This window comes from Nyctibius grandis, chromosome 21 (assembly GCF_013368605.1).
Source record: "Nyctibius grandis isolate bNycGra1 chromosome 21, bNycGra1.pri, whole genome shotgun sequence".
Taxonomy (NCBI): domain Eukaryota; kingdom Metazoa; phylum Chordata; class Aves; order Nyctibiiformes; family Nyctibiidae; genus Nyctibius; species Nyctibius grandis.
The window spans coordinates 2905108-2923623 of record NC_090678.1 but is presented as its reverse complement, the minus strand read 5'-3'; the positions used below and the strand labels follow the sequence as shown (position 1 = coordinate 2923623).

General features: G+C 45.5%; 1 protein-coding gene across 1 annotated transcript in view; it reads left to right on the top strand.

Annotated features, from left to right (window-relative positions):
* The window catches only part of HMCN1 (hemicentin 1), a 229266-nt gene that overhangs the window by 78510 nt on the left and 132240 nt on the right, over positions 1-18516 (top strand). The window contains exon 11 of the mRNA XM_068416737.1: positions 4230-4505. Coding sequence (XP_068272838.1) covers positions 4230-4505 — 276 coding nt within the window. The remainder of the gene's footprint in view (positions 1-4229; positions 4506-18516) is intronic.

Below are 18516 nucleotides of genomic sequence, written 5' to 3'. Positions count from 1 at the left end.
CGCTGCAGTATGAGCACACCCAAAGAGATCAGTGTGATATCATTGATGCCATGCAAAGCAAAGTTTGTAGAGAAACAGCCCTCTTACACCAAGTGGTAAATTTGAGGAGAAGGAACATCCTTTTAGTCACACAAAGCACTCGAGTAGAATAGGACAGTAACATCAATACTTACCCAAGTCCCAGCTCTGGAGCTCTAGCCTGTTTTTTGGTTACAGAAATCCTTCAGGAGGATAGGGTGTTCCCATGTGCTTGTTTCAAATGATGGTTTGGAGGACAAGAACTTGTTATATTCTGCCCCAGAAAATGTGGGCATAAAGATTCTTGGTCTGGAAGTTGCAACCATCCTCCTCCTCACAGAGAAAACTGAAAGAGAACCCTAACTTTTTTCCTGGTAGTGCTTGAAAGTCAAGAGTGATGAGGGGAAAAATTCCTGTGTCCTCTCATGTACAGAGCACCGAGAGATCGACTGGGGCTGACTTGCTGTGTAAACATGAGCAATGGGTTCTGTTTTGAGCCACGAAGAGGATTAATGTGAGGGAGATGCTTTGAAATCCTTGTGTACAAATATTTGGAAGAAAATGACTTGAAATTTCTTCTTTAAGTAAAGTAAACGATCTTTTCAAGTGTTCTGAAGTTTGCCCAGCTGACAGCCGGTATATGACAGATAATCCATTTTGTCAGCTGCTGTGTGAAAGGTATTGGGACTGTGTCAACATCTTCTGGTTTCAGAAAAAGCAAACACTTGAGTTTGACTTGGTCTTACTAGTAGTAAATCTTTAAAAAGCTTTAGAAGATTTGTCTTTTCTCCCAAGCAAACCAAAACCTAAAGTGCAGGGGAGAAACTCCATTCTCTGTAAGCGAGCGGAGCTTGTCTTGACTCTCCTCTGTGTGTGTTAAAATACCCAGTTTGGGGAATAAGGGGATCGCTGTGTTTGTAGGGAAGGGGAGCTGCACCCCCAGCATGCCGAGTGCAGGAGCGCTTCATTGCTCTGCAGAGATCACAGAATCACAGAATCAACCAGGTTGGAAGAGCCCTCTGGGATCATCGAGTCCAACCATTGCCCTGACACCACCATGTCAACTAGACCATGGCACTAAGTGCCATGTCCAGTCTTTTCTTAAACCCCTCCAGAGATGGTGACTCCAAGATCCAGTGTAAAGCCTGTGAACCTCATCTGAGACCCCCTACGAGACTTCAGTGAGGAGGAGTTATGGCTGGCTCTGAGCTTAGGAGTAACTTTCACCCTTAATAAATACAGACTGGTTTAAATTCCCTGTTATCCTTGCTTTTCTTAGAATAATTGTTTTTTTTTGGTGTGTGCTGATAAAGATTGCGTTGCTCATACAGCTGTCTTATTTCTGCTAAAGCATCCCACTCAAAATATTATTCATTGCAGATCTTTCTTTTTTCAAGAACCACTCTGGGGAAAAACAAATGGAATATATAAATATATATATGTTTTTAATGGGAATGTATAAAGTGATACATAGTTGTGTTTTTTCTCTAACATTTAAATGTTGCCTCCGTTATCTCAAGAATCACGGAATCAACCAGGTTGGAAGAGCCCTCTGGGATCATCGAGTCCAACCATTGCCCTGACACCACCATGGCAACTAGACCAGGGCACTAAGTGCCATGTCCAGTCTTTTCTTAAACCCTTCCAGAGATGGTGACTCCACCACCTCCCTGGGCAGCCCCTTCCAATGCCTAATGACCCTTGCTGAGAAGAAATGCTTCCTAATGTCCAACCTGAACCTCCCCTGGCCAAGCTTGAGGCTGTGTCCTCTTGTCCTGTCACTAGTTGCCTGGAGAAGAGGCCGACTCCCACTCCACTACAACCTCCCTTCAGGTAGTTGTAGACTGCAATAAGGTCACCTCTGAGCCTCCTCTTCTCCAGGCTAAACAACCCCAGCTCCCTCAGCTGTTCCTCATAGGTCAGACCCTCCATAAGAAGGATCAGGATGATTGCTCCTGTTTTAAGCATCTATGGTTTCAAAGTTTAATTCCAGTACAAAATTGTTGCAGCTGCTTTCTTCCAGGAGTGTGACAGAAGTGTACAGATGAGTAGAGTGGAAAGCAAGTAATAACAAATAGTGGAAGTTACACTGTAAAATCTGGACAGATTATGAAATTACCTAAGATTTGAGTGGAAACTGCTAAGGGATGTTGTAAGTGCCTGCAGCTCCGGCCTAGGAATTCCTCCTGGCTGGCTGCCAGAGCTCAGCCCCGTGCGCCTGGGGACCCCAGGGTCTCTGTCCCCCACCCACAGACGCTGCTGCTGCTCTCCTGGCTGCACATTTGTCAGCAGTGAAGCTGAGCGGGTGTCACAGAGGACGCTGACACAAGCTGGCTCCACAGACCAGGTGCTGCCTTCAACAGCAGCTACACGTAGGCCTTGCGTAAAGCATGGGGCAGCCAGCTCGTCTCCTCCTCCCTGGCTGCTAAGGGCTGAAGCTCACTAGTGAGAGCACATACACACCGCTCTCTAGAGCCACGGGCACTCTTGTAGATCTCTTGAGTATTGGCATGGCCCTTCTGTCACCCCGATACCCCTGCCCAGATCCTGGGCCCTCTTACCTGCTTCTTGCCAGCTGTGCTGACAAACTACACACACAGCCGGTTTGGGGAAGGTACAGAATGGCCCGAGATCTTCATCTGCTCCAGTAGCTGCTACTCAGACCCCAGTCCCTCCAGTAGCTGATGCTGCAGACCTGGGTTGTCTACACCCCCTGGTCTGACTCCAGGAGCTGGCGTGTGGTCCTTGCAGGACACACACAGAAGGGATAGGGAGTGAGATTACACAGAGAGAGGTTAAAAAAAGATTTAGTAAGAAGACAGGACAGACTGTGGTGATCGGGCACAAGGCTCAGTCAGATGAGTACTGACTGGTGCTGTTTTATGTGCAACAGGCCCCTTTTATGCCCCTTTCTTCCTGTTCCCCCCATTGCTCCTCCCTGACTCACTTCCCCTCCATATTCCTTTATTAGTTTGCACAGTTCCACCTTCCTCACCATATCTGGGACCCCCAGGTTTGTGTCCTTATCAGCTGCAAAGTCCAGGTTGGCTCCTCTTTAACATGATGCTGGTAGCTTCTTGATAGCCCATCAATTAGCACGATGAAGCTTGTTTCTTGTCCTTGTCGCTGCTTTTGTTCATCTCTCAGGTCTGTGTCTTTGTATACTGTGTTTGTCACCTCCCCTTTTCCTTATCCCATCTGACAAGCTCAGAGGTGACCTTATTGCGGTCTACAACTACCTGAAGGGAGGTTGTAGTGAAGTGGGAGTCGGCCTCTTCTCCCAGGCAACCAGCGATAGGACAAGAGGACACAGCCTCAAGCTTCGCCAGGGGAGGGTCAGGTTGGCCATTAGGAAGCATTTCTTCTCAGCAAGGGTCATTAGGCATTGGAAGGGGCTGCCCAGGGAGGTGGTGGAGTCACCATCTCTGGAGGGGTTTAAGAAAAGACTGGACATGGCACTTAGTGCCATGGTCTAGTTGCCATGGTGGTGTCAGGGCAATGGTTGGACTCGGTGATCCCAGAGGGCTCTTCCAGCCTCATTGATTCTGTGATTCTGTGACAAGATCCTTGATCAGATAAACTTAAGGGAACAGATGCTCTCTCCTTCCACATTTCCTTATAGAAACAATCTTGGAAAGAACTTCATGATGTGTAGAGCAGCTGTTGACCTGGTTTTGTTGTTGTTATTAGAAGAGCTTGCTAGTAACATGTTTTTTTCATATATAAGCCTGTAAAAATCTCGTGCGTAGCTCAGATTCCACCGTGTGTGGTCACACCTCAGTCAGAGATCGGACTGAGACCTGGTGGTGGTCCGCTCTCTTCCTTCCGTGGCTGTAGCACTCTGGTCTCTTGTTGGCTTTCCCCAGTGCAAGATGAGCTCAAAATACAGTACTACATCCTCTCTTTTACATGATATGATCTTTCATCCCACATGATACAATAGTTTTGACCTAACTTGGGTGTTTCTTGTGATGTAAGCTCCTGTCAGGTAGCTTAGCATCAGGGAATGAGGGTGCTGCCCTGGGTTCTTCATGGCTTCAGCAATGTGAAATGAAACTAAATGTTAAACCAATATTATGTTTTTAAAAAATTTTTTGTTTTTTACACTATGGTTTGCTCAAAGTTGTTTATGGAGAATCCACAAAGGAAGCAAAGGTTCCCAAATCTTTTTCTCTTATAATTTTGGTCTTTGTTCTGTTCTTTTTACGCAGAGCCTCCACCCATGATTCAGGTTCCTCATAACGTCACGGTTGTCCCCGGTGAAAGAGCCGTCTTGACCTGCCTGACTTTAAGCACGGTGCGGTACAATCTCACCTGGCAGAGGGACGGCAGGGATGCGAGGCTTAAGGAGCCCCTGCGGATAAGGCTGATGAGCAACCTGTCTTTGGAGGTGAAGGCTGTAAACCTCACGGATGCTGGCAAGTACAACTGCATCGCTTCCAATGAGGGTGGATCTACCACAGCATCAGTCTTCCTTACGGTGCAAGGTAATGAGGAAACCGCATATTAAACTTCTGCTGTCATGGTTTATATTTTCTTTATCTTGTGAGCTGTCTCTCTTAGTAACTTTCCTACTTTAGTTATGCGTGTTGATAAAACCACTTGGAGACTGACAGAACATTACGTAGTCTACAACTACCTGAAGGGAGGTTGTAGTGAAGTGAGAGTCGGCCTCTTCTCCCGGGCAACTAGCGATAGGACAAGAGGACACAGCCTCAAGCTTGGCCAGGGGAGGTTCAGGGTGGACATTAGGAAGAATTTCTTTTCAGAAAGGGTCATTAGCCATTGGAAGGGGCTGCCCAGGGAGGTGGTGGAGTCACCATCTCTGGAGGGGTTTAAGAAAAGCCTGGCCATGGCACTTAGTGCCATGGTCTAGTTGCCATGGTGGTGTCAGGGCAATGGTTGGACTCGATGATCCCTGAGGGCTCTTCCAACCTGGTTGATTCTGTGATTCTGTGGTTCTGTAGTCCTTCCCTGGTTTAAAATGGCAGTGGGAGTTACCAATCACCACTAGTGCTCGTTTTGCGAGACTGCCTTGTGCCGTGTGTCTCCAAGCCGTGGTTTGATCCTCCTCCTGTCACTGCCAATGTAACTGCGCTACAAGGGAGTGGAGCCTGCGGGAGTTTTGGTGTTAGTGTCTCCTAAAGAGCAGAGCACAGAAATAGCTACATGCACACACCACTCCCCAATATTCATAGCCAACCTCTACTTTGAGAACATTTACAGGCTGGCTGTGTGGATTATTATTATCACAGAATCACAGAATGTTCAGGATTGGAAGGGACCTCAAAGGATCATCTAGTCCAATCCCCTGCCAGAGCAGGATTACCTGGATCATGTCACACAGGAACGCGTCCAGGCAGGTTTTGAATGTCTCCAGAGAAGGAGACTCCACACCCTCTCTGGGCAGCCTGTGCCAGTGTTCAGTCACCCTCACTGTAAAGAAGTTTTTCCTCATATTTATGTGGAACCTCCTGTGTTCCAGCTTGCACCCATTGCCCCTTGTCCTGTCAATGGATGTCACTGAGAAGAGCCTGGCTCCATCCTCATGACACTTGCCCTTTACATATTTATAAACATTAATGAGGTCACCCCTCAGTCTCCTCTTCTCCAAGCTAAAGAGACCCAGCTCCCTCAGCCTCTCCTCACAAGGGAGATGTTCCACCCCCTTAATCATCTTCGTGGCTCTGCGCTGGACTCTCTCTAGCAGTTCCCCGTCCTTCTTGAACTGAGGGGCCCAGAACTGGACACAATTATTATTATTATTATTATTATTATTATTATTATTATTATTTTATTATTTTTCAGTGAAACTATATAGTTATATATCTGTAACTAAATTGGTAAAAGTTTGTGTTCACCTGGAATATTTTATATCTCTTTGTAATAGTAAAAGTTTCTGTGTTCACCTGGATTGTTTTATATCTCTTTATAACAGAATAGGACTTATGTTTTTATGTGTATTATGTCATTGTATCTGTTTTATTGTGCCAATCAATACAAGCTAAAACTAATCATGATTTTATGAAGGGCTAGATTTTATGAAAGCAAGGACTTCAAAAATATGTCAGAACTGAAAAAGACAGCATGAGTGAGAGCAGACAGGCTTAGATCTGTGCTGTTGCTTCATACCAAGGATAAATAATAATACAAAAAAAAGTATAAATGCGGTAATTTGTTTTGGAGTGAATCCTCTTCAAATGTGGAAGGACTGCAGGTTTCTCTCCGTTTGCCTTCGTCATGTGGAGGTTTGAACCTTTGGTTCCTAGCTGCCCGGGTGTGAGTAAGAAGAGATAGAACTTAATATGGTTCGGAAAGAAAACTATTCTGTCTGCTTGTAGGTGACTCTGACAGGATTTCTGCTTGCTGATGGTACTGGGTCATGTTCTGTGCAGAGTGGGTAGCTTCATTAACTTAATTCTAGTATGTTGTTAACTGCTGGAAAACTTAGAATTAGGGAAAAAAAGAAAAATTCAATGGAATTGCTTGGCTTAAGGTGCTCCAAAACAGCAAGAGGTCAGAAATGGTGTTGTAGCACTTACTAAGGGGTGTAGTTTTTCTTATAGAAGAGCATATTAATTTACCAAGGTGGAATAAGTAGGTGTGCAATCAGTTATGTGGGACCTATTATGAGATAGAGCAGAATGAAGTGTTTCTTCGTTAATCTGTTTGAATTACCCCTGGATGACTACAGCAGAGTTACAACTGAAGGAAAGCAAGCTGTGAAAAAACATCAACCCCAAAACATTTGGAAAACGTAGTTTTAAATTCTACAGGATTTTTCCATCAAGACACTCATTCAAGCATGTCAAAGGCAGCAAGAGAAGTGCCCCCTCCCTCGTCATCTCTTCCTGGGATTTAGATTTTCCTCCCTAATGTCTGTAGACCAGCTGGGAGCTTTAACACGATGACCAAATTACTTCTGGCAGTTTTGTATAGTAAAGCTAAAGTAGTTTACTGCTGCCACAGCAGAATATTGAGTTTCAAATCACTTATAGATGTAGAATGATTATATCAAATAGTTGGCAATTACGTTTTGGCTGGTACTGGTGTTGGTAACAGCTTTAAAACATGCCTGGGATAACCCTCTTGGACAGTTGAGACAGGCTTAGCTGAGAGTCTGGGTTGTGTTTTCCTTCATTTGGGACGAAGGATGCTTAGAACAGAATAAATAGGTAGGAAATGCGAAGCTGTAGCTGAATTCAGGTTTCTGCAGGGGTGCCTGCCTCTTTTTGCTTGGAAAAAGTAATTATTTGTGATCATTGTAGTTTGCTTGGACAAAATGATTTCTATCAGATTTCTGGAGGTGTTTTGCTGTGTGATTTGTCACGGGTAACTCATAGTGCTTGTTAGGGTCTAGAATAGCGTTCAAAAGAGCAGTTTATATTTGGTAGCAAAAGGGTAAAGGGTGGCTGTGTGTAAGAAGCAAAAGCTTTATAGGGTTGTCATTGTTAACGTTCTGAAGCAGGGAATTTGAAGTCTTGTTAATAGATTGAGATGGTTCATGTTTTGTGGACTTGCAAGTAATTCAGAATGTCAAATTAAAGTCATATTGAAGCCCTTTATTATGGTTGGGACAGTTCCATATAGATCTCTGAATTTTGGATCGTAAGGGAATAAACACTGCTTTCATCCCCCTTTTCTTTCTGGAGTGGGGAGTTAAGGCAGAGAGCAAATGTTGGTAGCTCTAAAAATAACCCAGCATCTGCTTTACATGCTTAAGTGGATTGTAGTAAACCCTTGTTTTGAAAGCTTTCAGTTGGATGCTGCTGTTTCTGAAAGAGAACATTCATGGGATTTTTGTGCCAGCAGCTGTACAAATACAGGCTGAAATCTTGAATGGGAGTTGACTTTTCCCCCCAGTTGCATGTTCTGTGTTAAGAAGAACATACTACACTGAGTCACTAGTTGTCCCACGCTAGTACCGAGCACAGCTAGATGAAGATGCCGCTTAAAACTTACTTGTGGACTGATAGTATCCTACTCTGAAAGGTCACTGGATGCACTTCTATAAATGTCAAGGAGTATAATCTCATGAGCCTTCTAGGATTGTGTTGGTGCTTCTTGAGTGCTATGAATAACTTCTGAAGTACACGCTCGTCTTGGGTGTTGTCAAATGGTGGCTACGTAGCATGAATTGCTCAGGTCCTCCCAACAGATTGGTCTTGTATGGAAACATAAATGAATTTGTAAGGGCTTTCACTACTTTTTCAGATGCTTCATATAATTTATCAGAAGCCTGGAGGAGCATATTGCAGCCGTGTGAGGCTAGAGATTGGCCGGAGTGTGAAACATTGATTATCCTATAAACTTTTCAATGATATATTTCTCACTGATGAGGGAAATTCCATGAGCATGTAAACTCTTTCTTTCCAATTTGTTAGAGTCTTGTAGGCAAAGTATGAGTTTGCTATATGCATATGTATCAGGTTGAATTAACGTGGCATGTTTTGGTAGCTTGATGTTTTGTTCTTGATCACAGAATCACAGAATCACAGAATCAACCAGGTTGGAAGAGACCTCAGGGATCATCGAGTCCAACCATTGCCCTGACACCACCCTGTCAACTAGACCATGGCACTAAGTGCCATGTCCAGGCTTTTCTTAAACCCTTCCAGAGATGGTGACTCCACCACCTCCCTGGGCAGCCCCTTCCAATGGCTAATGACCCTTGCTGAGAAGAAATGCTTCCTAATGTCCAACCTGAACCTCCCATGGCGAAGCTTGAGGCTGTGTCCTCTTGTCCTATCGATGTTTTCATGCACATAAGTAATATTGATTTGGGGGGATTTTGAGCAATTTAGTTGTTTTTTTTTTAAATGTAAACAGTGTGCATGCTGAAGAGATTGGTGTGGTGGGTTTTATGTTTCCTTCCCCCTCCAAGAATTTCAAATACACAATTAAAACTCAGATCTCTGAAATTAAGGTGACACTAAATGTGATTTTTATGGTAGTCTTGGCCGCACCTTGAATCCTGTGTCCAGTTCTGGGCCCCGCACTTCGAGAAAGATGTTGAGGTGTTGGAGCGAGTCCAGAGGAGGGCGACCAAGCTGGTGAAGGGTCTGGAGGGTCTGACCTGTGAGGAACGGCTGAGGGAGCTGGGGTTGTTTAGCCTGGAGAAGAGGAGGCTCAGAGGTGACCTTATTGCAGTCTACAAGTACCTGAAGGGAGGTTGTAGTGAAGTGGGAGTCGGCCTCTTCTCCCAGGCAACTAGCAATAAGACAAGAGGACACAGCCTCAAGCTGCGCCAGGGGAGGGTCAGGTTGGACATTAGGAAGAATTTCTTTTCAGCAAGGGTCATTAGGCATTGGAAGGGGCTGCCCAGGGAGGTGGTGGAGTCACCATCTCTGGAGGTGTTTAAGAAAAGCCTGGACATGGCACTTAGTGCCATGGTCTAGTTGCCATGGTGGTGTCAGGGCAATGGTTGGACTCGATGATCCCTGAGGTCTCTTCCAACCTGATTGATTCTGTGATTCTGTGATTCTTGATTTTGCATGTTTTCTGGTGTGGGTAAGAGTCCACAATGAAGCACTTGTTTTAATGATTGCAACCCTCTTCTGCCTCTACAACACAGCTGTAGAGTATGTAGAAACTTTTACAGCTTTTGCTTGTGTTTATGTTGGCGATTAGTAGAGATGTTTGGGTTTAGTAATCTCAACATCTGATGAATTCCAGCAGTAGATTAACAAGAAGTGAGGCAACACTGAACATCTGTCTTATTGGGAGCCACCTAAGGTAAGCGAGTGCCAGCGGCTGAGCATTGAGCTCACTGATGAACATGCAGGTCAGCATCCTGTGCAGATGTATTTCTTTACCTGAATGTACAGGTAGAATGAAATCACACAAGCAGTGTGCCCAGGTGGCCAAGAAGGCCAGTGGCATCCTGGCCTCTATTAGGAATAGTGTAGCCAGCCGGTCTGGGGAAGTGATCGTCCCTCTGTACTCGGCACTGGTGAGGCTGCACCTTGAATCCTGTGTCCAGTTCTGGGCCCCGCACTTCAAGAAAGATGTTGAGGTGTTGGAGCGAGTCCAGAGGAGGGCGACCAAGCTGGTGAAGGGTCTGGAGGGTCTAACCTACGAGGAACGGCTGAGGGAACTGGGGGTGTTTAGCCTGGAGAAGAGGAGGCTCAGAGGTGACCTTAGTGCAGTCTACAACTACCTGAAGGGAGGTTGTAGTGGAGTGGGAGTCGGCCTCTTCTCCCAGGCAACTAGCGATAGGACTGTGTAAACAGAGTCAACCACGTTAGACGTGTGGTGGGGGAAAGCAGGACCCATGAGCCTGACAAGATGCACATGTCTGCTTTAGGGAACTGATATGGACACTTACCAGCCAACTAAGAGCTTGAAATGCAGGTTAAAATAAAATTGCCCAGGAGACAATGTGTGTGACTTGGCTCAACCAAAGCCATGGTAATACTCAGGTACGTGCCAGACAAGGAGAAGAAACCAGAGCTGAATGAACACGATAGGACTTTCACCATGAATGTGCTTGTATCTGGAATAATTCCAGGAAGGAGACTGCCTAGGTGGACAAAAGGTAGATTACCTTCTTGGCATAACCCAGTGCTTTGCTCCTTGAATTTCCTCTGCTCTTTGCTCTGAAAAGAGATAATTCAGAAATAAACGTCTTTGTGAGCTCTCTATATAAATGATCATGTGAATATCGTTCACGTAGGTACATGGATACACACTGCAGTAACAGGCAAGGAGAAATACTGTGCTCAGTTCTCTGAACATGGAGAAAAAAAGGGAGGAAAATTGAAGTATTAGTGCTTTACTTGCTATTTCACATTTAGAAAGGTAGTTAAAAACTAGTGATAGGACAAGAGGACACAGCCTCAAGCTTCGCCAGGGGAGGTTCAGGCTGGACATTAGGAAGCATTTCTTCTCAGCAAGGGTCATTAGCCATTGGTAGGGGCTGCCCAGGGAGGTGGTGGAGTTACCATCTGTGGAGGTGTTTAAGAAAAGCCTGGACATGGCCCTTAGTGCCCTGGTCTAGTTGCCATGGTGGTGTCAGGGCAATGGTTGGACTTGATGATCCCAGAGGTCTCTTCCAACCTGGTTGATTCTGTGATTCTGTGCTTCTTTCTAGGCTGTTGTTTGGAACTGTCTGAGAAGATGAGTTGATATTTTTTTCCAGGCTGCATATTTTAAAGTTCCTACCTCAAACCTGTTAGCACTGTGGCACTTCCACCCCTGTTAGAGCAGGAAGTAAACCAGTTGAACTCTCAGCAATGCTCTTTGATGCAGCAGTCAGGGTTCTTTGAAAGAAAGAGAGCTGAATCGGTGCGTATCCGTCTGCTAGGTGCTAATTATCATTCACAGCGGGCTCAGTGAGAGTCATTAGTTGTTTTTCAGAGAGTAGCCTCTTGCACAGAAGATGCAGGTTGGCAGAAGGGTCAGCAGTTGCCTGAGCAGCCTCTCTGGGGTTGTCTGCCACTCAAGAAAATCAATGAGTATCCCCAAGTTCAGTTGTCTTCTCCACACAGCTGCCATTCATAAGACGGTTCAAAAATAATTTGCGTTATTAGACCGATCACTCTTCGGGCCTGATTTCATGAGTTGGCCAGAATTCATTGTTTGGGAGGTTTCTTTTGATAATATTCCCTGGGTGAGAGCCTCTACAGATCAGTACAAAAGGAGGACAAACAAAGCTCGCTCATCCAGCTAGAAATAGCTTTGCATTTTCTGTGTCTTTTAGATAATTTGTCACAAATTCAACTAAATAAGGGATGATTAAGCGTTTGTAATTTTTTATAGTAATCAGATTATGCATCATAGGAACAGTTTGCCCAGAGAAGCTGTGGCTGCCCCTTCCCTGGCAGTGTTCAAGGCCAGGTTGGATGGGGATTGGAGCAACCTGGTCTAGTGGAAGGTGTCCCTGCCCATGGCAGGGGGTTGAACTGGATGGTCTTTAAGGTCCCTTCCAACCCAAACCAGTCTGTGATTCTACGCCAGAAGTACAGCTGAATGGGACTGGCTGATTAATGCTGAAGGCTACTTTTTTGTTTATCCCTATTGAATGTTTTGATCTCTATTTATGCTGTAACAAATCTGTTCGCAGCTTGTTATTCAAACAGGAGCTTTGGTCAGATTTTCTGTTTATGTGCAATTTTTCTTCTGCGCTGCTTTCATTTGGCTTGTGAACAAAAGTATAAAATTGAATATTAATTCCAATGCACGTTGCTAAAACATGATTTCAACTTAATAGAAATCAGATGAATGGAGAGGATTCCTTTTGCGGATGCAGTGACAGATTATGTGTATTTGTGTTATTATTTCGTAACATAAGATAGAATGTGAATTCTGTGCCTAATCTGACATCAAAGTGGAAATCCATGCTCTGGGAGGAATTCTTCAGTATCTGCATAACCCCAGTCTGCTGTCTCACTTACTGACAGATATTAATTGCTGTCATAATAGTAGAGTTGGATATTTTCCCCCCTGCGCCCTCCCAGTATGCACTCTTGACACTGACATAATGTAGATATTTAGACAGTTTGAGATCACAAAATCAACAGAATCACAGAATCAACCAGGTTGGAAGAGCCCTCTGGGATCATCGAGTCCAACCGTTGCCCTGACACCACCATGGCAACTGGACCAGGGCACTAAGTGCCATGTCCAGGCTTTTCTTAAACATCTCCAGAGATGGTGACTCCACCACCTCCCTGAGCAGCCCCTTCCAATGGCTAATGACCCTTGCTGAGAAGAAATGCTTCCCAATGTCCAACCTGAACCTCCCCTGGCCAAGCTTGAGGCTGTGTCCTCTTGTCCTATCGCTAGTTGCCTGGGAGAAGAGGCCGACTCCCACTCCACTACAACCTCCCTTCAGGTAGTTGTAGACTGCACTAAGGTCACCTCTGAGCCTCCTCTTCTCCAGGCTAAACACCCCCAGCTCCCTCAGCCGTTCCTCGTAGGTCAGACCCTCCAGACCCTTCACCAGCTTGGTCGCCCTCCTCTGGACTCGCTCCAACACCTCAACATCTTTCTTGAAGTGCGGGGCCCAGAACTGGACACAGGATTCAAGGTGCGGCCTCACCAGTGCCCAGTACAGAGGCCATTCACTTCTATTTATATGTTTCCACGTGGAATAACTAAGACATATCCATGAAACTCACAGTAACACAAGAATTTGTAGACATCCCTGTGGTCATGCAGGACTTCAGTTGGAAGAGAATTCATTTTTCCCACCACCACTACAGTTCCTGCATTACTACAAGCAGGGCTTTGTGATAAGCGTCTGCTCTTACAGTATGTTGGTAGTTCGAAGCCCAGGGAGGTGAATTCAGACCAATTTTTAATTGATGCAAACAAGAACGGGTTGTAACTACAGAGAAGTGCGAGTGAACAGGCTGGACATGAGGATGGGCTTCATCTGTTCTCTGCCAGTAATTCTGTGTAGGAGGGTCTGGATGTTCACCGTGAGGTTTTGAGGAAGTGAAATGTTCCAAAAATCAAACCCTTGTAAAAATTTGCAACAAGTGTGTGCAAACTGCCCCAGTGATTGCATTCTTACATGGTGTCCTTATTGCAGTCTACAACTACCTGAAAGGAGGTTGTAGCGAAGTGGGAGTTGGCCTCTTCTCCCGGGCAACTAGTGATAGGACAAGAGGACACAGCCTCAAGCTTCACCAGGGGAGGTTCAGGTTGGACATTAGGAAGCATTTCTTCTCAGCAAGGGTCATTAGCCATTGGAAGGGGCTGCCCAGGGAGGTGGTGGAGTCACCATCTCTGGAGGTGTTTAAGAAAAGCCTGGCCATGGCACTTAGTGCCATGGTCTAGTTGCCATGGTGGTGTCAGGGCAATGGTTGGACTTGATGATCCCAGAGGACTCTTCCAACCTGATTGATTCTGTGATTCTGTGTTTCCTTGATCTAGATACATTTCAGTCATTGTTCTCATTTAGCCTTGTTAATGCATTGCTTCTCAGGCGAATAGTCTGAATCATTCAGTTTTACGAAACTGCTCTTAGTGTAAAAGGCAAGAACGAATCTTGAGAGTGCTGCACAAAAAAATTGGTACTTCACAAGTAATGGTTCAGTCAAATATCAGCTGCAGAGTGGCTTTTGGGGACAAGTTCCTGTTTAAAAAAATGCATCCAGAAAGTAGTGGAAAAAATATTGGCACTAAGTCTGGTTTTTACTAATAAAGGGGGATAGGAGGGGTTTTTATGTTGTATAAAATAAAAATATGGTATTTGCTGTCCCTTTTTCATGCTAAGTTTAAATGCTTCAAATGGCTTTAATGAATATGAGGGCCGAGGATGGTGACAACTGTGAATGCCTCAGACCATGCAGGGAACGCTCCACACTAACCTTTCTCTTCAGAAGCTTTACATGTGACCTGTGTTGTTTAAAAGGGTTTTTGTCATAGAATCACAGACTGGTTTGGGTTGGAAGGGACCTTAAAGACCATCTAGTTCCAACCCCCCTGCCACGGGCAGGGACACCTTCCACCAGACCAGGTTGCTCCAAGCCCCATCCAACCTGGCCTTGAACACTGCCAGGGAGGGGGCAGCCACAGCTTCTCTGGGCAACCTGGGCCAGTGTCTCACCACCCTCACAGCAAAGAATTTCTTCCTAAGATCTCATCTCAATCTCCCCTCTTTCAGTTTAAAACTGTTACTCCTCGTCCTATCACTCCATGGCCTTGTCAGAAGTCCCTCTCCAGCTTTCCTGTAGCCCCTTCAGGTACTGGAAGGTGCTAGAAGGTCTCCGTGGAGCCTTCTCTTCTCCAGGCTGAACAGCCCCAAATTTGTTTAGTTTTTGGACTTGTTGCTTTGCACAAGTGCAGGTAGATGACATCAGTCACTCTTTCCCTATCCACCAGCACTATAACCCCGTCGTAGAAGGCCACCAACTTTGTCAGCCATGATTTGCCCTTAGTGAAGCCATGTTGGCTGTCACCAACCATCTCCTTAATTTCCGTGTGCCTCAGTATAGTTTCCAGGAGGATCTGCTCCATGATCTTGCCAGGCACAGAGGTGAGACTGACTGGCCTGTAGTTCCCCGGGACTTCCTTTTTTCCCTTCTTGAAGATGGGGGTTATGTTTCCCCTTTTCCAGTCATTTTTCTTGTAATGCAGCCCAGGATACCGTTGGCTTTCTGGGCTGCCAGCGCACGTTGCCGGCTCATGGTGAGCTTCTCGTCACCCATCACCCCCAAGTCCTTCTCCTCAGGGCTGCTCTCAGTCCATTCTCCAAAGAATACAATAGAATAAAGCAATTAGTGAACATTAAAGAAATTATAGAGGAAACCATATGAAGAATAAATCAAAAGAGATCAAATTGACCTTTCTTGACATACAAGAAAGCCCGTTCTGCGAGCCTGCCTGTGTGCTGGCCTTTGAGCAAGATGGTTAATTAGTGGCCAACGTGGCCTCACTGGTCCTAGCTGGTAGCTTGAGTGTTACAGCTGAGTATATTGACTTTTTTCATTTCATTTCATTGCGTTATATGTTAAATACAAATATTTCGTCCACCTTCTTCTGCTCACCTGGTATCATCGTTGTGTGAAAATAACAGCGTGGGCAGTGGTGCGTTCCCAAAGTACGATGTGTAGTTGCCATCTGAGACAAGTTTCCTAATATCAACATGAGAGGAGACCTTCCTGAAGAGCAGAGCATGCTGAGTATCTCCCCGTGTCTCTTGGCAGGATTTAAAACAAAATGAAAATAGCTGAGCAAGCTGTGCACATCATGAATCACTCGAGGACAGTTCTGTAACTTACATCCCTTTCTTGCCCTTCCCTCCCCCCTCCTATCTGGAGTTAATCCTAGTACTGCTGGAACCATGGCTCTGCTTTACTCTGCGAGCTCAGAGCTTTCAGACCTGTTGTGAAACACTGGACGGGCTTTTCAAGACCCTGCAGCTTTTAATTAAATCTAGACTACAAGTGAAAAAGTAATGAACTTGGGGAAGGTTAATGGAAGTGAATTTAGGAAATGAAATGATAAGGCATTATATACATCTGGGTTTGCAATTTTACAACTGTGTGCAAATCACTTGCTGTTTATTATTTTATTTATCCCTTGTCGTTGGCAGTATAGCCGTGTGGTTTTGCACGCACTTTTACTTAAAGATCTCGGGCTCCTTTACAAGCTCACAGGGCTGGTTAATGACTGAAAACAAAAGTCATCGAGTCCTGGCAGTAGGACCACCTAGTTCTGCTCCCCAGAGCACCAGGTGCCATACTGCATTGGAGCAATTCCATTTCTCTTTGAAAGAAGAGGTTTATGTGCTTAGTAGGGGCACACAGATAAATTTGCATGAAACACTAACAGATGTGAAGTATTCCTGAAACTCAAACACAAAACACAGTGCAAATATTTTAAATAAAAGTATACTAAAAAAGTTAAATCAAAGTTACGTCTATGACTACTAATTATATTTCAAAGCTACTTAAGTTCATTGGGAACGTTGCTCTCCTATTCATTAAGGCCAGGAAGGCCAATGGTGTCCTGGGGTGCATTAGGAAGAGTGTGGGCAGCAGGTTGAGGGAGGTTCTCCTCCCTCTCTACTCTGCCCTGGTGAGGCCACACCTGGAGTAACTGTGTGCAGTTCTGGGCCCCCCAGTTCAAGACAGACAAGGAGCTACTGGAGAGAGTCCAGCGGAGGGGTACGGAGATGGTCAGAGGGCTGGAGCATCTCTGGTATGAGGAGAGGCTGAGGGAGCTGGGGCTGTTCAGCTGGAGAAGAGCAGACTGAGGGGGGATCTTATCAATGCTCACAAATACCTTAGGGGCGGGTGTCAAGGCGATGGGGCCTGACTCTTCTCAGTGGTGCCCAGCGACAGGACAAGGGGCAATGGGCACAAACTGAAACATGGGAAGTTCCGTCTGAAAATGAGGAGAAACTTCTTTACTGTGAGGGTGCCAGAGCCCTGGCACAGGCTGCCCAGGGAGGGTGGGGAGTCTCCTTCTCTGGAGATATTCAAACCTGCCTGGACACGACCCTGTGCAACGTGCTCTGGGTGACCCTGCTTTGGCAGGGGGTTGGACTGGATGATCTCCAGAGGTCCCTTCCAACCCCAACCAGTCTGGGATTCTGTGATTCTGTAGTACAGGACAAATCATTCTATAGTAACTGTGATGGTGGCAGACAACACGATGTCTGATATCCATGGGGCAGTTAAGTACTGTTATGTTCTCCCCTGCCTTGCAGCTGTAGTTAGTACATATTATTAAGTGAAGCTGGGCCTGCAGAGACACAGACACCTTGTTGAGGTCAGCAGTGTGACTCGATTGATAGTATCTATAGACTTGCCAGCCTGTATTTCCCAAACCTGTGCTACTCTTGATAAACGCTTCCATGTAGAAGGTGAAGACAACTCCCGCTGTTCTTACCTGTGCTCTTAATTTGGTGTTTGAGTGTTTGAAAACCATTTAATTTCGCATTGTCTCAGATTTTCTCTCAATCACTAATCCCCTCTAATTAAGTGTGCTGAGATCACTGGGAGGAAGATTAGACACAGAAATTAGACGATAATCTTACTCCCTGCAATGATAATGAAAAAGGCATGGTATTATCGTAGAAAGGTTTGCGTTGGAAGGGACCTTAAAGCCCATCTAGTTCCAACCCCCTGCCATGGGCAGGGACACCTTCCACCAGACCAGGTTGCTCCAAGCCCCATCCAACCTGGCCTTGACCACTGCCAGGGAGGGGGCAGCCACAGCTTCTCTGGGCAACCTGGGCCAGGGTCTCACCACCCTCACAGGAAAGAATTTCTTAATTAATTCTTCCAGAAAGGCACTTGTAGGAGCACTCTGGATTCTTTCTGTTTGCGTTACGGCAGACTGAACTAGAAAGCTTCATGCTGTTCACCTGGAAGTTGCAGAGCATCACGCCTTCATCTTGTCCTCGATGGTTATGCTACACATAAACAGATTGTGTGTACTGACTCATCCTTAGCAGCCACGAAAACATGTCAAATGTCACCTGAGTCTATAGGATGGTGTAATTCCCACTGAAGCGAGTAAAAAAGAACCATGGAGCTAGATTCGAGGTACCTCTGTGTTACACTCTCCCAAAAGGGAGGGTTAGGCTTTTCATCCTACGGTTAGTAAAAAGCTCAGCTGTGGAGGAATACACGTTAATACAGTGTGAGATTAGCGAAAGGCAGACCTCCTAAGATGAAGATTAATGCTACTGATCTAATAGTAGCCAGTTTCATGCCGTAACTAAGACGACGTAGCAGGAGTGAGCACTACAAGTTGCTACTTTTTCATCCATTAAGTGTTGTGGATCTTTTTCCTGTCACTATAAATAACACAAAATTGTACGTAGCGTGGAATAAAATGTCAGTTGCCACAGTGAATTGTTTTGGTGGTCTTTTTTACCGAGGAAATCTAAGGATATAAGTGAATCTAAGGATATAAGGAACGGCTGAGGGAGCTGGAGGTGTTTAGCCTGGAGAAGAGGAGGCTCAGAGGTGACCTTAGTGCAGTCTACAACTACCTGAAGGGAGGTTGTAGCGCAGTGAGAGTCGGCCTCTTCTC